The sequence below is a fragment of the Serinus canaria genome, chromosome 2 (assembly GCF_022539315.1).
Source record: "Serinus canaria isolate serCan28SL12 chromosome 2, serCan2020, whole genome shotgun sequence".
Lineage (NCBI taxonomy): Eukaryota > Metazoa > Chordata > Aves > Passeriformes > Fringillidae > Serinus > Serinus canaria.
The window spans coordinates 19,586,018-19,604,021 of record NC_066315.1 but is presented as its reverse complement, the minus strand read 5'-3'; the positions used below and the strand labels follow the sequence as shown (position 1 = coordinate 19,604,021).

At 36.8% G+C, this 18,004-nt stretch overlaps 1 protein-coding gene across 1 annotated transcript in view; it reads left to right on the top strand.

Annotated features, from left to right (window-relative positions):
• Positions 1–18,004, top strand: part of MALRD1 (MAM and LDL receptor class A domain containing 1) — a 237,004-nt gene that overhangs the window by 192,132 nt on the left and 26,868 nt on the right. The window contains exon 35 of the mRNA XM_030234818.2: positions 233–299. Within this exon, the coding sequence (XP_030090678.2) occupies positions 233–299 (67 nt within the window). The remainder of the gene's footprint in view (positions 1–232; positions 300–18,004) is intronic.

Here is an 18,004-nt window from a genome sequence, read left to right as displayed (position 1 = left end):
CAGGATTTCATTAAGCTCAAGACCTCTCCATTGCTTGTAATATTCTTATGACTTCACATTTGTATCACCAAGTCCAGACATAAAAAAAAAGAAGTTTTTGAAGTGCTAAGCTCTCAAAAGGACAAGTGTGAATATTTTGCCATTTTGAAAATCAGATAATGACAAATGTAATTTGTAATAAAATGTAATAAAACAGAGGGGGAAATCACAATTTTAACCTTTATGTTTGCAGCTTGTCCTGAAGAATACTGCAAAAATGGAGGAAAATGCATCCTCAAAGATGACATTCCATTATGCCAGTAAGTTTCATTGGCAATTGACTTGTGCTTGAGTTTGGAGAAAGCTGCTGTTGAAACAGGTGGTTTGCTCCACAGGGATTGAAATTATATTTGGTAGAAGTGTATTTTAAAAAGTCTCTGTATGTCTACACTATTTTTATTTACACTTAGTGAGTTAAACCACATTTTGAGAAGAATGTTATTCATCAGATAGAATTTTCTGTAACTTTTATCTTTCATTTCATGAGACAGCCTGTTGACTTGACACCCTAAGTTTTCTGTCTCATGCTTCACTGCAACATTTCAAAACATATATTTCTGTGCCTTATTTGCAGCAGGGTGTTTTATACCTCAGATGAGATTTTAAAGCAGGCCACATAATCGTCTTTATCTTCCTGTTAGGCGTTTGGGAAAAAAAAAAAAAATTTTCCACTTATGCCCCCAAAAGGAGGGTTAAAAATATGCTTGCATTTTTTTCTGGAAATACTCTCTGATTAAAAAAACAACGTAAGCAATTCAGGCGTAGAAGGAACGAGCCATTAGAAAGAGTCTCAGGATATCTGAAGTAACTCTATTATACACAATATCACTGTTTCCCTTTGGGAAATTAGAGGAGACTTTCTAAGTGCAAAGAAAGTGACGGTATGTGTTATCATGCCTTTGTCCTTCACAGGCTTCAGTGAAGCTTGCCAGAGTTTGCCAAATTATTAAAGAAGTAACTGTTTTATCACAGTAGCTATCTTAGTCAAGATTAGATACTAAGGTTTGTCTCCTGGTTGCCAGGAGATGCACTTTGATAAGCCTGCTTTGTCTTTCAAGACAGATTTATCCTTGATTGCATGAAGAAGTGTCATATATAACATAGAAAATGTTGGGATATTAATATAAGGTATTTCAATTTGGGTCTCAGAAAAACTGTTAATTACCTGCAGATATCCCCAAAAATGTCCACTGTAATAGAACAGAGAATGGTCTCTTGACAGAGAATGGCAAGAATCTTGGAATTTCATCAAGGTGGCTGCTTCAAAATTTTTTTGAACACATAGAGAGAAAGGGGACAAAAACCATAGGGAAAGATTCCAGTATGAAAAGTCAGCATAAAATTAAGGGATTTGCAATAGGAGGTTTGTAATTTGTAGATTAAATAATTGATCAAAAATAAAATTGTTTGTAGGGACAAAGCTCTGGGGGAGTAACTGAGATTTTAAATGTACAAAAGAATTGTGACAATTGAAATTCTGTTCAGACTTGCAAGAGAAAGCAACCAAAAACTAGCAAATCTTTTTTACCCACAGAAATAAAAGACAGTTGGAATAAAAATAGTAAATTAAACTGGTAATTAGGTTAGTTTACCTCAGCATTCAGTGAGAAACATATTTAATCCTGATGTAATGCACACTCAATCAGAGAAAAGGCACAGAAAATAAACAATCCTTAACTGGGAGGTTGACATAACTTCAAAAGCTGCACTTGCTTGTGTTGGGGAAATTGGTCATCTCTACACGAGAATGCCAGAACACCACTGCATGTTGCAATAGGCTTTCTGAAAACTGCCTGGAGGGGAAGGGGCTGGAGAACTACAAATGTCAACAGTCTGATATCAATACCATTCAAGGCTTTATAATATTTTTGAGGAATTACTTATATTTATAGTACCAGGAGAATTAACCATTATTAAAATAAACTTCTGTTTGACTTTTTGAAATTCCACATCAAGACCATAAAAAGACCAAAAATAAAAACCCCAAAATATATGTAAAATAGTTAAAAATGGATAATTATATCAGTTTTCAATACTCAGGGGAAAAACAACAAAAATCCAAAGCCAAAACCAACCAAACAAAAAATCCCAAAATAACTGAACAAAAATAGAAATTTTCATGAAAAATATGGTGGTTTTTTACCTTTTAGTTCTCAGTTCTTACTCCAAATTTCTTGAAAAATAAATGATAAATTTAGCTAGAAATATCTTCCTCCCTTGAGAGCAACTGTTCTTCTAGACTGCAGAATAGGTCAGGAGTAAAAACAGAGTGTGTAAGACTGAAGGAAGCCTGTTCCACAGCAAGGAGACTTGAAAAGAACAGAGCCCAGATACTGCCCTGCCACAGAAGTGACAGAGTCTTCCTAGACACCCAGAGGCAATTGTGTGGGAATCAAAGTGCTCTTAGAAGTCCCTGGGTTTGACCAATACTATTCAGTGACACAGTGGAAAAGGAGAAAATTTGTTAACGTCTTCTTTTCTTACTATTTTATCTGGCAAAATGGATTCTGATCTTCCCCCAGGTGAGATTGTGCTGTAGTTTCTATAAGACAAAACCTGAGTCTGGAGTTTAAAAGTAATTCTTCCCTGAGAATGTTGGTTTAACAAAAAATTAAAGTGGACCGGTCTCAAAGTTTCATTTGTTCCATCATGTTCCTACAAGAACTGAAATTGCTGCTCATTTTAGGTTAGTTTGAGGTAAACTGATAGAAAAGAATAGAGCTTCTGGAAAACATTTTTGCTGGTGATAACAGCTGAGTTTTTCTGTGGTTTTAATGCAGTGGGATTGAAGTAGTTGACTGTATATGCTTCTTCCAGTAGTTTAACCTGCAAGGATGGGAACAGTGAATTTGCAGGAGCTGCTTAGGGAAAAAACAGCCCTAGCATTTGAACTCTTTGAAGAGACTGAAAGGGGATACCAGATTTTATACATTTAGTGATTCTCCAGTTCCTTTGATGCTGTATGTTTTTACATCTGTGAACTTGTGTATCTTAGATATATATGAAGTTAATAGTAAGGGCACCACCCTGTCTTTCAAGAAGATGTAACTAAGAGGGATCAGTAGCAGTGGAAGATGAGCTCTGACATCCCTCTCTGAAGAGATGTCTGTAGGCTTGGTGGAAACAAAAGAAAGCTGATGTATCAAGTTGCTGTACTGAAAACAGCTTCTCTTGGCTGGTGCATAATGACCATCAGAGGCATGCCCAGTGTTTGAGAATGTGTCTGCTTAGTTCTGGTGGATGTTCTCAGTGAGGGTATGTGAGTGCATGCAGGGCACTGGGGCTTGGGTGGTGGTTATCTTCCTACTTGAACCAAACACAGCTTGATGGCTGTCCTGCTCCTGCTTGGTATTTGAATTTTTGAGTTAGTTTTGAAAGTCACTTGCACTTGTTTCTGCTCTTTGGTCAGGAGAGTAATTGGGGTGCATATTGAGCACATCTGTCTTGTACTTTCTGTTTCATGGGTATTTTCTTTGTCTGCCAAACTAGATGGAGCTTTAATCTGAAATTCTATGGCCACTCTCATTTGACAAAATGTGACTCTCATTTGACAAATTGTGACTCCTATTTGTCCTGACTGAGGTCTCTTCTGTAGGCAATGTGCAGCCAAGTGGCTGGTGCTGGCAATCAGCTACTATGATTGCACCAGCAAATCATGATAATTTGAGCAATGATGACTAGAATTTTTGCAATTTCCATCCTCCAATTTCAAAATCATTCCTTTGATTATATGTCTGCTTTCCCCAGCTGCTTGTCCAACGTTTCTTTGTGTTTGTTTTATTTTTTCTTTGAAGTGAGAGCACAGACTCCTGGAAACATAGGAGAGGAATGTAGAGGAGGAAAAGCAAGCTGGGAAAAGAGTGCTTCTAACACACTAAAATAGGAGGATGAGGCTTCAAAGATTGTACAAGTATTGAAAGAGAAAAAAAAAAAAACAAAACACTGAGAACAGAAGAAAAAAGCAAAATACCAAACTGGACTCAACATACATGCCTTTCATTCTCACTCAACTAGAAAAGAGTAATATTAAACATGCACATTCAAAATGTACTAAACTTCACATATAATAAATGTTAAATCATCATCAAATCATCAAATGGTTTGGGTTGGAAGGAACCTGTAAAGTTCATCTAATCCAACCCCCCTGCAATGAGTAGTTTCATCTTCAATTAGATCAGGTTGCTCAGAACTCCATCCAGCCTGACTGTGAATCTACCACATCTCTGGGCAATATATTTCAGCATTTCACAAAGATAGTTATAAAAATTTCTTTCCTGTATCAAGTCTGAATCTCCCCTTCTTCACCTTAAAACCAGTATTCCTGGCCCTGTTTCTGCAGGCCCTACTAAAAATAGAATTGTTTAAGTTGGAAAGGACATAATACAATGCTTGAATTTCCCTTTATTTTGCACAAATATTTTCAACTTCATATACCAATTTCAGAGTAGTTACACTGACTAATACTAAAGAGCATTTGAGAGCACTTTTATTCTTGTCTGAATTGTAAGAAGGTTCTATCCTTTAGCAAAAAGAAAAAGTAATTTCATTCACTTAATTAAACAATATTAACATATTACAGATTAGAAATAAATCTTCATTAAACAGTTTTTAAATTCACTGAATGTGTAACATCTATCTAACTGGGCTGTGGAGATTGAAATTGCAAGGAGTCATTATAAATAGATAGTTAAATATTATTATCTTTGTAGTCGTGTATCTAAATATTGATTTGGCCCAAAATTCAGAAACGGAATTATTTTGGTTTTTCTTTTATGTGATAAAAGTAAAGAAGATTACTTTCTCTTTTGCTTCTTTTAGAAAATGAATTGGTTTTACAGGGTAACCATCCATTCAGAGAAACGGAATTCTTGTCTATTCTTTTTAGAAAAGCTACAGGTTAATCGGTCCTCTATTTTTTTACTTCTTTCCTTCTCATTTTTGCAATGAGCTTTTTATTTTAACCCAAATGAGCTGTTTTACATTGCAAACGAAGTATTTAATAATGAGTAGTACAGTAGCTGTATTACAGTAGTACAGTAATACAGTAGCACAGTATTTTACAAAATTAAAAAGAAAGGGTGCGTTTTTGGTAGCTGGGACATTTTTTCAGAATCTGGTTTTGTTTTCAAAATATCAGCTTCTGGTAAGCATGATAAATTTTTGAGGAGCCCTGCAAGTGGCATGCAGCATCACATAACATCTTGGTAGACTGTTTGATACCTTTTCCAGTTAAGTATTGTATATGGCAAAGGAGGTGAATCCTACATCCTCACTGAACAATATTTTTCAGTGAGGAACATAGGGTTCTTTGTTTTTTCCTAAATATGTTTGACCTTGGATCTACTCTTATTTGTTCTGCTGGATTTTGAGGACTGATGGTGGTAGTTATCTTTAAAAACTAAAAGTACGAGGATTTTTTTTATATCACAATGGATGTCAGGAAAATAGAGTGATAATAGTATTCCAGCCTAAGAAAATAAAATGTTTGGAAGCATCTAGAATGTGATTTGATGGAAATATGAAGTCTAACACTGATGATATAGAAACACCAATTCATGAGTAAAGAGAGTTTATAAAAAGAGAAGAAAGCAGTTTCCATTTCAGCTACATTTTCTCCTGCTTCTCTCAGAAATTCCCACCTCAGAGGGAGGATTGCTGGCATAGCAGCTGCTGATTCACTGCAGATTATTAATGGTTCAAACAAAGCAAATTGGTACTGATTTCACTTCTTCCCTAAGAATTTCCTTTTTGGTTTACTGAACAAGTGGGATGTAAGTAAATTGATAATGCTACTTAGGAAAGTTGAAGTCATGAAAATCAATTGTACATAGAGGAGAAATAAAATAAGGATGTAGCCATGAATAAAAACAAAAGCTGTGATGAGTAGTCAAAAAGATAAGACACTGAAAACAAATGTCATGTTAAGGTTTGGATTTTGGGAAGCAAAAACATATCTACAAACATATTTAGCAGGTACAGAGAAGGGTTTTTTTCATATCTTTCCATTACCCAAGTCTCATTTGAAAAGTGATGCTGGTGCAAATTAAGTAACAAATTCAGGTTATCTGAGTTGGGTAAAATTAAGAATAGGAAGACAAGTGAATACATCTATTCTCCAGAACAAATTAGTCACAATTTGTCATGAAAGAAAATATACAACATATTGATGGGAATGCATTTTAAATGTTTGCTTACAGAAGAATGTTTCCTAAAGTTTTTGTCCAGTCTTGATCCTTTCTTATTTGGAAACTTTTCACGAAATCAAGATGCTTGATACAACAATACTCTTGCCTTTTAGTTTTTCATGTTTCTAACTTCATGGCCTTTTCCAAAGGGAAATCCTGGGGGGATTATGGAGCCGTGTGACAGCAACTCAGCTGCAAAAATCTTAGCATTTGGTCTGTTTTGCAATAGTTGGGATGAAACAGCTTTTGCTTCTCATGCTGATGGCTTGTTCACAGGATGTTCAGTGATCATTTCTCAACACAAAAAAAATGGAAAATCTTTTGAATCCTTCATATATCAGAATTTACAAAATAGTGTTCCTTCATTTAGAAAAATATATGTCAAATTTGTTTAACGAGTTGGGATTTTTTTCATTTAGTTGTAACAAGTGACTTCAAAGTAAATACATTTGTCCAAATAATTTTTATCTAGTGAGAAACTTGCCATTGAGCAATTATCAATGGCAAACACTGGCTATCTTTTGTATTTAGAAGGAGTTTACTTCAAGTGTTGCTCTTCTTCTTTCTTTACAGATAATAGTATGATCCTGAGGTCAGCTCTTTATCACACTGAAGCCAGCTGCTTCATGCATTTGCAACTTCTAGAAATGAGGAAAAAAAAAAAAACCCTGATATTTATCTTAGTTAAACCTAATTGAATACACAGAGCAGTTTGCCACCTTCTGCAGTGGGGCAGGGATATGCAATGAAGTTCTCTAGTGAGTTGTCTGAATCAGTTGATTGCTTAATCCAATGATTTCAGAAGAAATCTGTCTTTTTCTGGTTTTCTTATTGCAGAACTAAAACAAGGTTGTCCCTATATAACTGCTAAAGTTTGACTGCACATAATTGAAAGCCAGATTTTAGAGTCAATTAAAGAAATACAATTGAATAGACACAAAGGATTGTCTCACAACACACTTCTGATCATGTCTTTTAGAAATTTCTAACATTTGATTCAATGTAAATCAGTCTTCCTCATTTAACTCTTCAGTTTTGGTCTTTTTTTTACAGAAAACTGAATTTCAAGATATTTTTAAAACTGGAAACAATCTAAGTAGCTTATAGTCTTTCTCTGTTTTCCTGAGGTGAAATATTACTGTACCAAATGGAAAAATTTTTTCTTGAATGACCCATTGACAGAATGAGAAGAGCACTGCACTCATAATGGAAGTGCTTATTTTAAATATGACCCACAGGTCATTTTGGAAAACAAACTGTGAACTACATATTTTCAAATTCCCTCTTCATGGTATGTTTGCTGAGTGGGAAGATTTTTACCTGCAAAGAAAATCAGCAAGGAATTTCTGGGACAATTTTAAGTTAAAGAACTTGATGACCACTTTGTACAAACTTTACTTGCCAAATTTAGTATTTGAATGGTGCTAACATAGCTTTGGGAATAAAAGTAAATTCATGTTTTATTATAAAAGGTGATTTTCCTACATTATCAATGTCACTGCAACTCTCAGGATCAGAGAGAGAATTAAATTTAGTCTGAACAAAATAATTGATGTTTTAATTTGAAGATACTATTATCTTATTGAGAAGGGTGTAATTTAATAGCTACGGTGAAAATTACTTGGACCTATAATAATGGTTAAATGAAAAAAATTCTCCTCAGAAATCAGCAATGCTAAAGTTGAAAAGATTCAACCTCTCTGACAAATATCCTACATTTCTCTTTTGATTTTATATTCATTTTTTTAAGAGATTCAAAGCAAAATGAGGAAACTGCAAGGTGTAGGAAGCCACAGCTGGATTTTTATTATTACTAAGTGCAATGAACCTTTACCTCAGAATAACTTGTACACAAAACTCTAGACTTTATTACATTTAAAATTCAGGAGATAAGTTTGTCTTCAGTAGGGAAAAGCTACTGAAGGATGTGGGAAGAGTATGTGTAGGAGAGGATGTATTTTGAGTAATGAGAGATTTTTATACGAGAGAATGTTAATTAATGTTGGATATTGGATGTTTGCCAAAGTATGGAGGGTCCCCTGAAGGGCTACTCCTACTAATACCAGATGCTCAAGAGCAGAAAACATGGATAGAAAGCTTTAAATCAAAACATTTTTTGTTCTATGTCGTTCAAAACAGGAAGGAATAGCAGTAAAATAATAAATACTTTTCAAAAGAGAGTAAAAAGGGAACAATTGAGGAAGTATAAACAAGGATTGCAAAGATTATTGTTTTCCAGCCACTCCTCCTTCACATTCATGTGGCTGTCTTTTGTCAACAGAACTTTAAAAACATCTGGTTATACCTATTCATAGGCACATAAATCGCTCTAAATTATTGGATTATATTAAGTCAAACAATAATTTAGAAGTCTTGGTTCAGATAGTCTTTCTTAGACTGAGTTACAATCTTTTTTCAAATTCAGTCTTCCTGGATTTAAGTGAAAGTAAGAAGCAGTACTTGGAATGAAAAGTAGTATTTTCACTTTCACCTGCATGTCTGCATATCAGACTTTGCTGTCCAGAATGAAAATCAGCTCAGTGTTAGAGTCCTCTCTGCAGGAGGCACCTGGAGGCTGCCAGTTGGATACACCTCATCCAATACAGAATGTGTCATAAAAGCTGTGAGGGACAGTTCTGGAGAACATGTATGTCATGAAGCATGTTGGCAAGAATTTTAAAGTGTGACCAAAATGAATACTCTGATACAGAAAGGTCTGGGCTGAGGATGTCAGAAAAGATGGGAATGGTGGAGGTCTGTATTGGAGGATCTGTGCTATTGTGTAAATAGTAAAAATCTTGTATTCTGTACCAGCCACATCCTGACAAAATATTTGGCCTACTCAGTCTGACCCACTAGACACACTGGTGTCACAATGTCATCAAGCAATCTTGCACGTTTGCAATTTTCCCTCTTGTTCAGTCAGTGAGAATTGAAGTCTCTGAGAATTATACCTTTTGTGAGGTTGCTAGGTGGCTAAGGGATTTCCTAAAAGCAGCAAATTCTACTAAATTAAGAACTTTTGAACTTTTCTTGCCAGCATTGACTGATCTGGAAAGCTCCATGTACTTTAATTTTAAACACATACAAACACTGAGGATTTTTCTCAATGCTTGGAAGGAGCTTTTCATGTTTGCTATTGCTCTAATCAGCTACTAGGCTGCATCTCTAAGCAGGAACCAGTAACTATGTGCTGTTCCCACACAGAAACTTGTGTGTCCTTTGGGGAAAAAGTACACATACCTTTAAGCTAAAATAATTTTGTCTGCATCTGGTGCAAAAGTCGTATTTTCAATGTACAGGAATATTTTTCATTAAAAATATGTATTGGATTTTAAGACATAAATGAACTTTGAAATGTCCTCTGGAGCATATCAAAGTGATGTGGCTCATGGAAGAATTACACCATGGATCTCTACACCAGAGTTACTGCAGCAATAAATGTCTGTGGTGGGCTGACCCTGGTTGGGTGCCAGATGCCCACCAAAGCCACTCAGTTGGACAGGGGAGAAAAAATATAATGAGAAGTTTGTGCATTGAGTTAAGGACTGGGAGAGGTCACTGAGCAATTACCATCACAGGCAAACCAGACTTGACTGAGGGAAATTATTTTAATTACCAAGCAAATCTGAGTAGGGCACTGAGAAATAAAAACTAGATTTAAAAAAGCCTACCCCCCGACTCCTCTCTTATTCCCAGGCTCCATGAGAACTAGGTTAACTCTGCAACAGGACAAGAGAACATAGTCTTATGCTGTTCTAGGTGAGCTTTAGGCTGGACATTAGGAAGAAATTCTTCACAGAAGGAGTGATTTGGGATGGCCTGCCCAGGAAGGTGGTGGAGTCAGTGCCCCTTTAGGTGTTTAAGGAAAGACTGGATGTGGCACCTAGTGCCATGGTCTAGTTGAAATGGTGGTGTTGGGTTATAGGTCAAACTTGATGATCTCAAGAGGTCTTTTCCAACCTAATTGATTTTGTGATTGCTCATTTTCTCTTCCTCCTCCCCTCTGTCAGAGCAGGGGGCTGAGGAATGAGGGTTGCAGTAAGTTCATCACAGGGGCAGCCACCATTGCTTATGTGCTCAGCCTTGGCCAGTGCCAGGTCCATCTTGCAGCCAGCTGGCATTGGCTCTGTTGAACATGGGGGAAGTTTCTGGCAGCTTTTGACAGAAGCCACCCCTGTAGCCCCATTCAGCAGATACCAAAACCTTGCCATGCAAACCCACTAAAACATCAGTCATCAAGCTAGGCTTCAGAATTCTGTAAACTGCAGGAGGCTGAGCTTTTTTTTTGTTAGATTTTAAGTGATGGAGGTGAGAAGGTTTGGGTTTAAATGAATTTTGTATTGATTTTGTGCAACCAGATTTTGGTAGCTGGGAGGGGTGCCCTAAGTGGGGCTTCAGTGAAAAGCTGCTGGAAGATTCCCCCATGTCTGACAGGGTCAATTCCAGACAGCTCCAAGACAAATCCACCACTGGCCAAGGCTGAGCCAACCAGAGAAGATGGCAACACCTCTATAATTACATATTTAAGAGGAATTAAAAAGTCTTTACACAGATGCAATTGCATGAATAGAAGAGAGGAGTGAGAATATGTGAGAGCAAAAATTCTACAGACACTCATGTCGGTGGAGAAGGAAGGGCAGGAGGTGGTACTCCAGAGCAGAGCTGAGATTGCCCTGCAGCCCATGCTGAAGACCATGGTGAGGCAGCTGTGCCCCTGCAGCCCAGGGAGATCCATGGGGATGCAGAGATCCACCTGCCACCCATGGAGGAAACCCACACAAGAGTAGGTGAAAGCCTGAAAGAAGATTGTGACCCCATAGGAAGTCTGCACTGGAGCAGGCTCCTGCCAGGGACCTGCAGACACATGGAAAGAGGAGTCTATGCTGGAGCAGCTTTTTTGTCAGGACTTGTGATTCCATGGGGGAGCCACTCAGGAGCAGTCTGCTCTTGAATGACTGCACCCCATAGAAGGGGAACTGTGTTGGAGCAGTTCCTGAAGAGCTGTAGCCCATGGGAACCCTGGCTGGAGAAGATCATAGAGAATTGTCTCCAATGGGAAGGACCCCTCAGTGGAGCAGAGGAAGGGCTTCTCTTTCTGAGCAATGTCAGAAACAACCTGTGCTGAGCTGATAATGTGGCCATTCCCCATCTCCCTGCACCACTAGAAGGTGAGGAGAAAGAGCCTGGCAAGAGGGTGGAGTTTGGGAAAGGTGTTTTAAAGATTTCTTTTATGTCCCACTGCCCTGCTCTGATTTTGGTTGGTAATAAATTCAGCTAATTTCCCCAAGATAAGTCTGTTTTGCCCTGGATGGTGAGTGGTCTCTCCCTGCCCTTATCTCAACTTGTGAACCTTTTTGGTCTCTTTTCTCTTCCTGTCTAGTTGTGGAGGGGAGTGATAGAGTGGCTTTGGTGTGCACCTGTAGTCCAGCCAGGGTCAACTCACCACAAATTGTTTCCCTGGGAATGCGAAAGCTAACTCACTAGGATGCTTGATATTTCATTTGCAGTATGCATATTTTTGTATTAGCAGACCTAGATAACAAATTATCATATGGCTTCCCCACTATGCTGAACAAAACTGTGCCTTTTCTCACCCTCTGGGCAGCCACACGAAGGCAAAAGCCATGATCATTCTCTCTGTGGTCAGAGAGAAAGGCTTGTCATCAAGTCCAAGGTGTCTTCTCCATATTTAACTGTAGTTCTGTGCATACTTAGGGTACCTGGCAGATGTAGAATTCCTTGAATAGAGGAATATATCAGTTGTATATAAACCCATGCTTTGCACCTAGGCTAACCTCAACATGTGCCTTTGTTGGAAGAAAAAACAGTATTGGAGCCAACAATATGTGACAATGGCTTCTTTAATGTAAGTGCTAGGTGAGATTATACAGTAAGGATTGTCTAAATTCTAAAATTAAGTGTGTTTGAGCTCTGGGTCATTAACTTACTATATTAGAAAATTATTTTTATTGCTTCATGAGTTTCTTGCTTCCACTTAGAACTTTCCAATTTCTTACTTCAATCTTTTTGCCATTCATCCTTATTAACTATTAAATTTTCCACTGATGAAATGCCTGCTCAACTGAGTTTGGTGGCAAAAGTTGAGCAAATTGAATTAAATTCCTTAGGGCTGTAAGAAAGAGCTAACAAGTTGAGCACCTACAAAATGGAGCCTGTGTTGTGCAGCCCTTGTATGCTTGAGTTTCCTATGCAAACAGCTGATAGTGCAGCTTTGGATGACTTGGAGCTGAACAAAACATTTTTTAAGCAGTGCTATATAGAGCCGAATACCCCCATGCTTGCTTTTCACAGAGCAGAATCCCAGTCTAAACATAGTTATTTCTTCTCTGGTTGCTTCATTTTCAGATTTTAGCTACTCTTTTGCAATGAACTGATTTTTATTGATTTTCAAGGTGCAAGGTAAAGTGCAAGGTTTGATTTATATTTTAGTCTATCAAAAAAATTTATAAATTTAAAAGTCAGGAGCTATTAAGAGACTTCAACAGATGAAGAAAAAAAGCTTTTATTTGCCTTCCTTTTCTTTATCCTTTATTCTTTATCTTTTGCAAATCAATATTTTATTAATGTGAACTTTTTTGGGAAGTTAGTAAAATGGAAGAAAGGTATCCTCAAACTCGTTAATATTTTAGTGTGTGGAAAATAGAATATGTTTACACAGTCATAAAAATTCACAAATATTTTCTTTCCGCCTCTCTGGCTTTTAGATTTTAAGGTGAGATGATTTGGCAGAATGCATTTTAAGAGGCAACACAGCAGCTACTAGTTGTTATAGTTCTAGTGTTTTAATAGGTGTCATCAAAATTTTCTTCATTTATAAACTTCCCTTATGATATCAGTAAAGTCACTTTCTTTGTTGCTAATAAGATCAGCACAAAACTGTACACACTGAGTGCTGTACTGAAAGGAAGTAGCTGAGAACTTTTTCTTCTGACAGATCATAGGATAGTAGAGGAAAGCTAAAAATGAACATACAGCTGTATAGCCAATACCACAAACTAGATTATACCAGTATAGCCAGTATAGCAAGTATAGCAAGACTTTTTCATTTAGCTTTTAAATACACACAGACACACGCTCACACATGTATAATGCTTCTACAGCTACCTTTCTAAAATGTACTGCCCTTTAAAATTATTTTCAGTCTGCTGATACTAAAGACAGCAAGATTCAACTTTCTGTAAGCCAAGGAGTTGGTGATATACCTATTGCTTTGTTCTGATCTACAAAAATCATACTGCCACGAAACTATGAACACCTCATTTCAAGATGGGAACATGCAACACAATTGTGCATTTAAATATAATATAGAAGTTGGTATATTATCAAAGTACTATTTATTTGCTTTTAAAAATTGTATATTTATTTGTAATTTCATTGTTCATTGAAACCTATCAGAGAGTAAGGTAAAAGTAAGATTTTAGCATGTGTGAGAATGGGACCAAAACAATGGAACTTACCATATTTTATTTCTGTCTGTTCAGCATTTTATATGGCAGAGCCGTTGTGTATTTGCAAAAGATGGTGTAACACTATCAGCCTTCTCTGTGCAGTCTTATACCTACAAGTAGGTCAATGTCACTTGAATTTTAGTCTTGTAAAAAAGCCTTCCAGAAACCCTTTAATCATTCAGAACTCTGTGCAATTTTACACTCTGAACTTCTAATGGTACAAGTTACACATGTACCTTGCACATTCTCTCCAGTTTTTTCATTTTAAGATGCATTCTTACCTGACATATCTCATTAAATTTTTTGCCCAAATTCCCATCATCATGCATCTCAGTTGGTGCAGCATTGACCCTCCTGGCCTGGATGACTGCAAAGCTTTTAGGCCAATGGTCTTCAAAAGCAGCTTCAGAGAAGATCCTTTTTTTGTCACTGCTCCCTTTTCCTAACTGCATCAAAACTGTTAAATATTGACCCTGCTTTCCTTGCCTTCATAATTTATTCCAAATCCATCTGTAATTTCTTATTTAGAAAGTACAGTTGGAATATGTTTGGATACTGCTTGCTCAAACAGAGAGTATAACCTATCCCCTACCCAGTGCAGAACAATAGCAATATATTGTTTTAACAGATCTGCACTCTTCAGAGAGTACAACTAAACAAAAATGTTTGTACTAACTGAACAGAAGGTAGGTTTCTCTTTCAAATAACTTCATTCCTAATGTTCATGAAACAAGAACTGAGCTCAGGAAGGAATTAGGCATATGCTTTCCTCATAAATCCAGAGAATCAAAGCATAGGACAAAAATCCTACCTTTGACATTTGAGCTTCTTTTACATTTTTTTCCTTCATTCTCTAGCATGTTTTTAATTACTTACTTTGTTTCAGTAGGATAAAGTCCTCACAAATGATATTGTCATGCAAAAGATGGAACAAATTATTTGGCAAATGTTCAAGATTATCTTTATTTGGACATATCTTACATCTATGAAGAATGCACAAGTAGTCACAAAAAATGCACAGCAGTGAACTGTACAATTCACTTATTAAGGCAGGCTAGACTGCAAGAGTCAAAGTTATGTTATATTTCAGAAGTACGCATGTGCTGTGATATTAATCAAAATTGAGCTTTTCCCATGTTTGGCTGGCTCAAGGAAGTACTTTATAGTTCACAAGGTCTTTGGGAAAAAAGAAAACAAACAAACAAAACTGCAAACAAAACTGCAAACAAAACTGCAAACAAACAAACAAACCCCCCCACTTCAACCAAAACCTTGGTTAATACCATGGGATAATCTCATTCATTTATAGATTCCTCTTTTTCCTTGGAAATGGGAGAAGAACAATTTGCATTCAATTTGAATTTTATTAACTATATTTCTTAAAAAGACAGGCAGATTTTGCCCTAGTTCTATAAATTCAAATTTGCTTAGACTTTGCTAAATATTATGTGATGGAATTAAAGTTTAGTTGGAAGGTTGATAACTGGTTGATCACTAGTTTAGTTACAAGGCTGATCACTTTTTCTCCTTTCATCTTTCCCTCTCAAGGACATATTAATGAAAATGAGAGTAGAATCACAGAATCAAAGAAATGTTAAGACTGGAAAAGACCTCCAAGGTCATTGAATACAACCATTAAACCAGTGCCACCATGATTCTGCACAATCATACCCCTAAATACCCTATTTTTTAAACATTTTTGAACATTTCTAGAAATAGTGACTTCACCACTTTCCTAAGCAAACTATTCCAATATCTGACCACTCTTTCAGTGAAAAATGTTTTCCTAATATGCAATGTAAGCCTCCCCTAGTGCAACTTGAGGCCATTTCCTCTTGTCCTATCAGTTTTTACCTGGGAGAAGAGCCAACCCTCACTTGGCTACAATCTCCCTTCAGGCAGTTGGAGAGAGTGACAAGGACTCCCTCTAGTCTGAGTCTCCTTTTTTCCAGGCTAAACACGCCCAGCTCCCTCTGCCTCTCCTCATCAGACCTGTGCTCTTTCAACAGCTTCATTGCCCTTTTCTGGATGTGATCCAATACTCCACTGCCTTTATTAGTGTTACTGTGGTATTACTCTTGCTCATAGTGTTATTCTTGCTTAAATTGTCAAGGTAAAGAATCCTTTTTTAACTAGAATAAAAGCATTTTAAAGCTTGCTGGTGAATAGCAGAAATTTTATAAAATAGTCCAAAAAATGCTATCTGGTCAGAGCTATCTATTCATAGCTATTTTTGACAGAAAATATCACATCTGACCAAGCTGAAACCTTTGGAATATTTAGAAAAGAAGAATATTTGTATTGGTTCTTTGACTGTTTCTTTCCATACAAGCCTGGGCTTTCATTGTAAAGATACATCAGGGACATGTATGCGTTGCATGATGGAGGGGAGAGGTCCTGAGGAGATTAATTCATTTTTCAAAATATGAATAAACAAATTTTCTACTTGTGAATTTATTGTGTCCTCAATACAAAGTATTTCCATCCAATATGCCATAACAGTATCCTCTCTGATGTTACCAAAACCCAAAAGGTGCCAGAAGACTCTTATCTGTGGCTCATATCATGGTGTAGTGTAGTGAGCTGACCCTGGCTGGATGCCAGATGCCCACCAAAGCCACTCTGTCACTCTTCTTCTCAGCTGGACAGGGAAGAGAAAATGCAATGGAAGGCTCATGGGTTGAGATGAGGACAGGGAGACACCACTCACCAGCTGCCATCACAGGCAAAACAGACCTTGACTCTGGGAAAATCACTGATGGGCCCAGCTTTGCCAGCAGCAGGTCCATCTTGGAGCCAGCTGGCATTTTCTCTCAGACACAGGGGAAGCTTCTGGCAGCTTCTCACAGTAGCCACCCCTGTAGCCTCCCCCCATGTCCAAAACATTGCTGCACAAAACCAAAACATGTACCATTTTAGTGAAACAGGAAGCACAGAGAAACTGTAAACCACTTTCTTTTTTTTTTTAGTTTAAAAAATTATTGAAGCTAAGTATTCAAAGCAGTGCCAAGTGTGTGCATTCCTTCTGACCAATTTCACTCTTCAACAAAGAACACACATGGAAATATTTTTTGCTGTTGTTATTTTTAGGACAGTTCAAGCAGCAATTTCAGACACAGATTTATGAAGCCTGGCAGTCCTGAGAATAATTGTGCAAGCCTGGAATTGAGGATTTCTGAGCTTAGGATGTGCAGCTTCCGTAACATAAAGTCTTCCAAAACATACAAGCAATTTTAAAACCCATATCCCACCTACTTTCAAGAGGCTTTTTGATGAAATGTCATTTAAATATTAATAAAGTTCACCCTTTTCATCTATGACTTCATCAGCAACAAGCTTATAATAGTGCTAGCTCTCCTCCAGAACTGTTGCTTGTTTCAAGCTCTTCATAAGAGGGACTCTTTGGATTTTTGTTTGCCCTGATGAAATCAGACCCAGATATAATAACAAACTCAGGAACTGCAGTAGTAAATTTTAAGTACCTAAATGGATGTTAAGTTTCTATATACTTAGAGATTTCTGATTCTCTAAGAAACAGAACACTTGGATTTTCAAGTTTGACAGAACACTTGGATTTTCCTGCGTACTTAGATTAAAAAAATTGGAAACCAAAATAATTATCAAGTACACTTTTTTGCTATTTATTTTTTAATGTTACTGAAGCTCCTGGAAATGTAGTGTCGGAATAAGGCAATGATAAATGTACATAATAGTTTGAGGAATAGATTCTTTATTTGTGAAATACTCTAGTTTGTGAGTAGACTCTAGTAAAAAAATATTCAGTCAATATTATTTCCAGTCACGTATTAAAGCAAAACTGGAATGATCTATTCTGCCTGGAATCAGTGCTCAACTTTCAACAAGGCTTTTACTTTTTTGATCATAATGTCTCATATTATATGCAGAAAAAAAAATCAGATATCCTTAGCAGCAATCAATATCTTTCTGTCTTTAATTTCTGCTCACTTTTATATAAATGCTGGTTTTTTAGTTCACAGTCATCTCTAAGGAATCAGAAATGTGTTCATTTCTGATTCGTTAGAGATGACTGTGAACTAAATTCCTTGTAGGAAAATATCAATGATATTAATAGAAATGCCAGATTAGATTTTACATATCTGTTATCAATGAATGTATCAAAATTCATCTGTACTTTCCAAAGAAAGCAAGGGTAAGTTAGGAATAATTCAGATAGATTAGCTCTCTAAACTCCAATCTTTCCAAATAATTACTCTGAGCTTTCAGCCAGTTCAGGCAAACCACAATTATATGCAGATCATAAGGAATGGAAGGATTATTTGCCTTTCC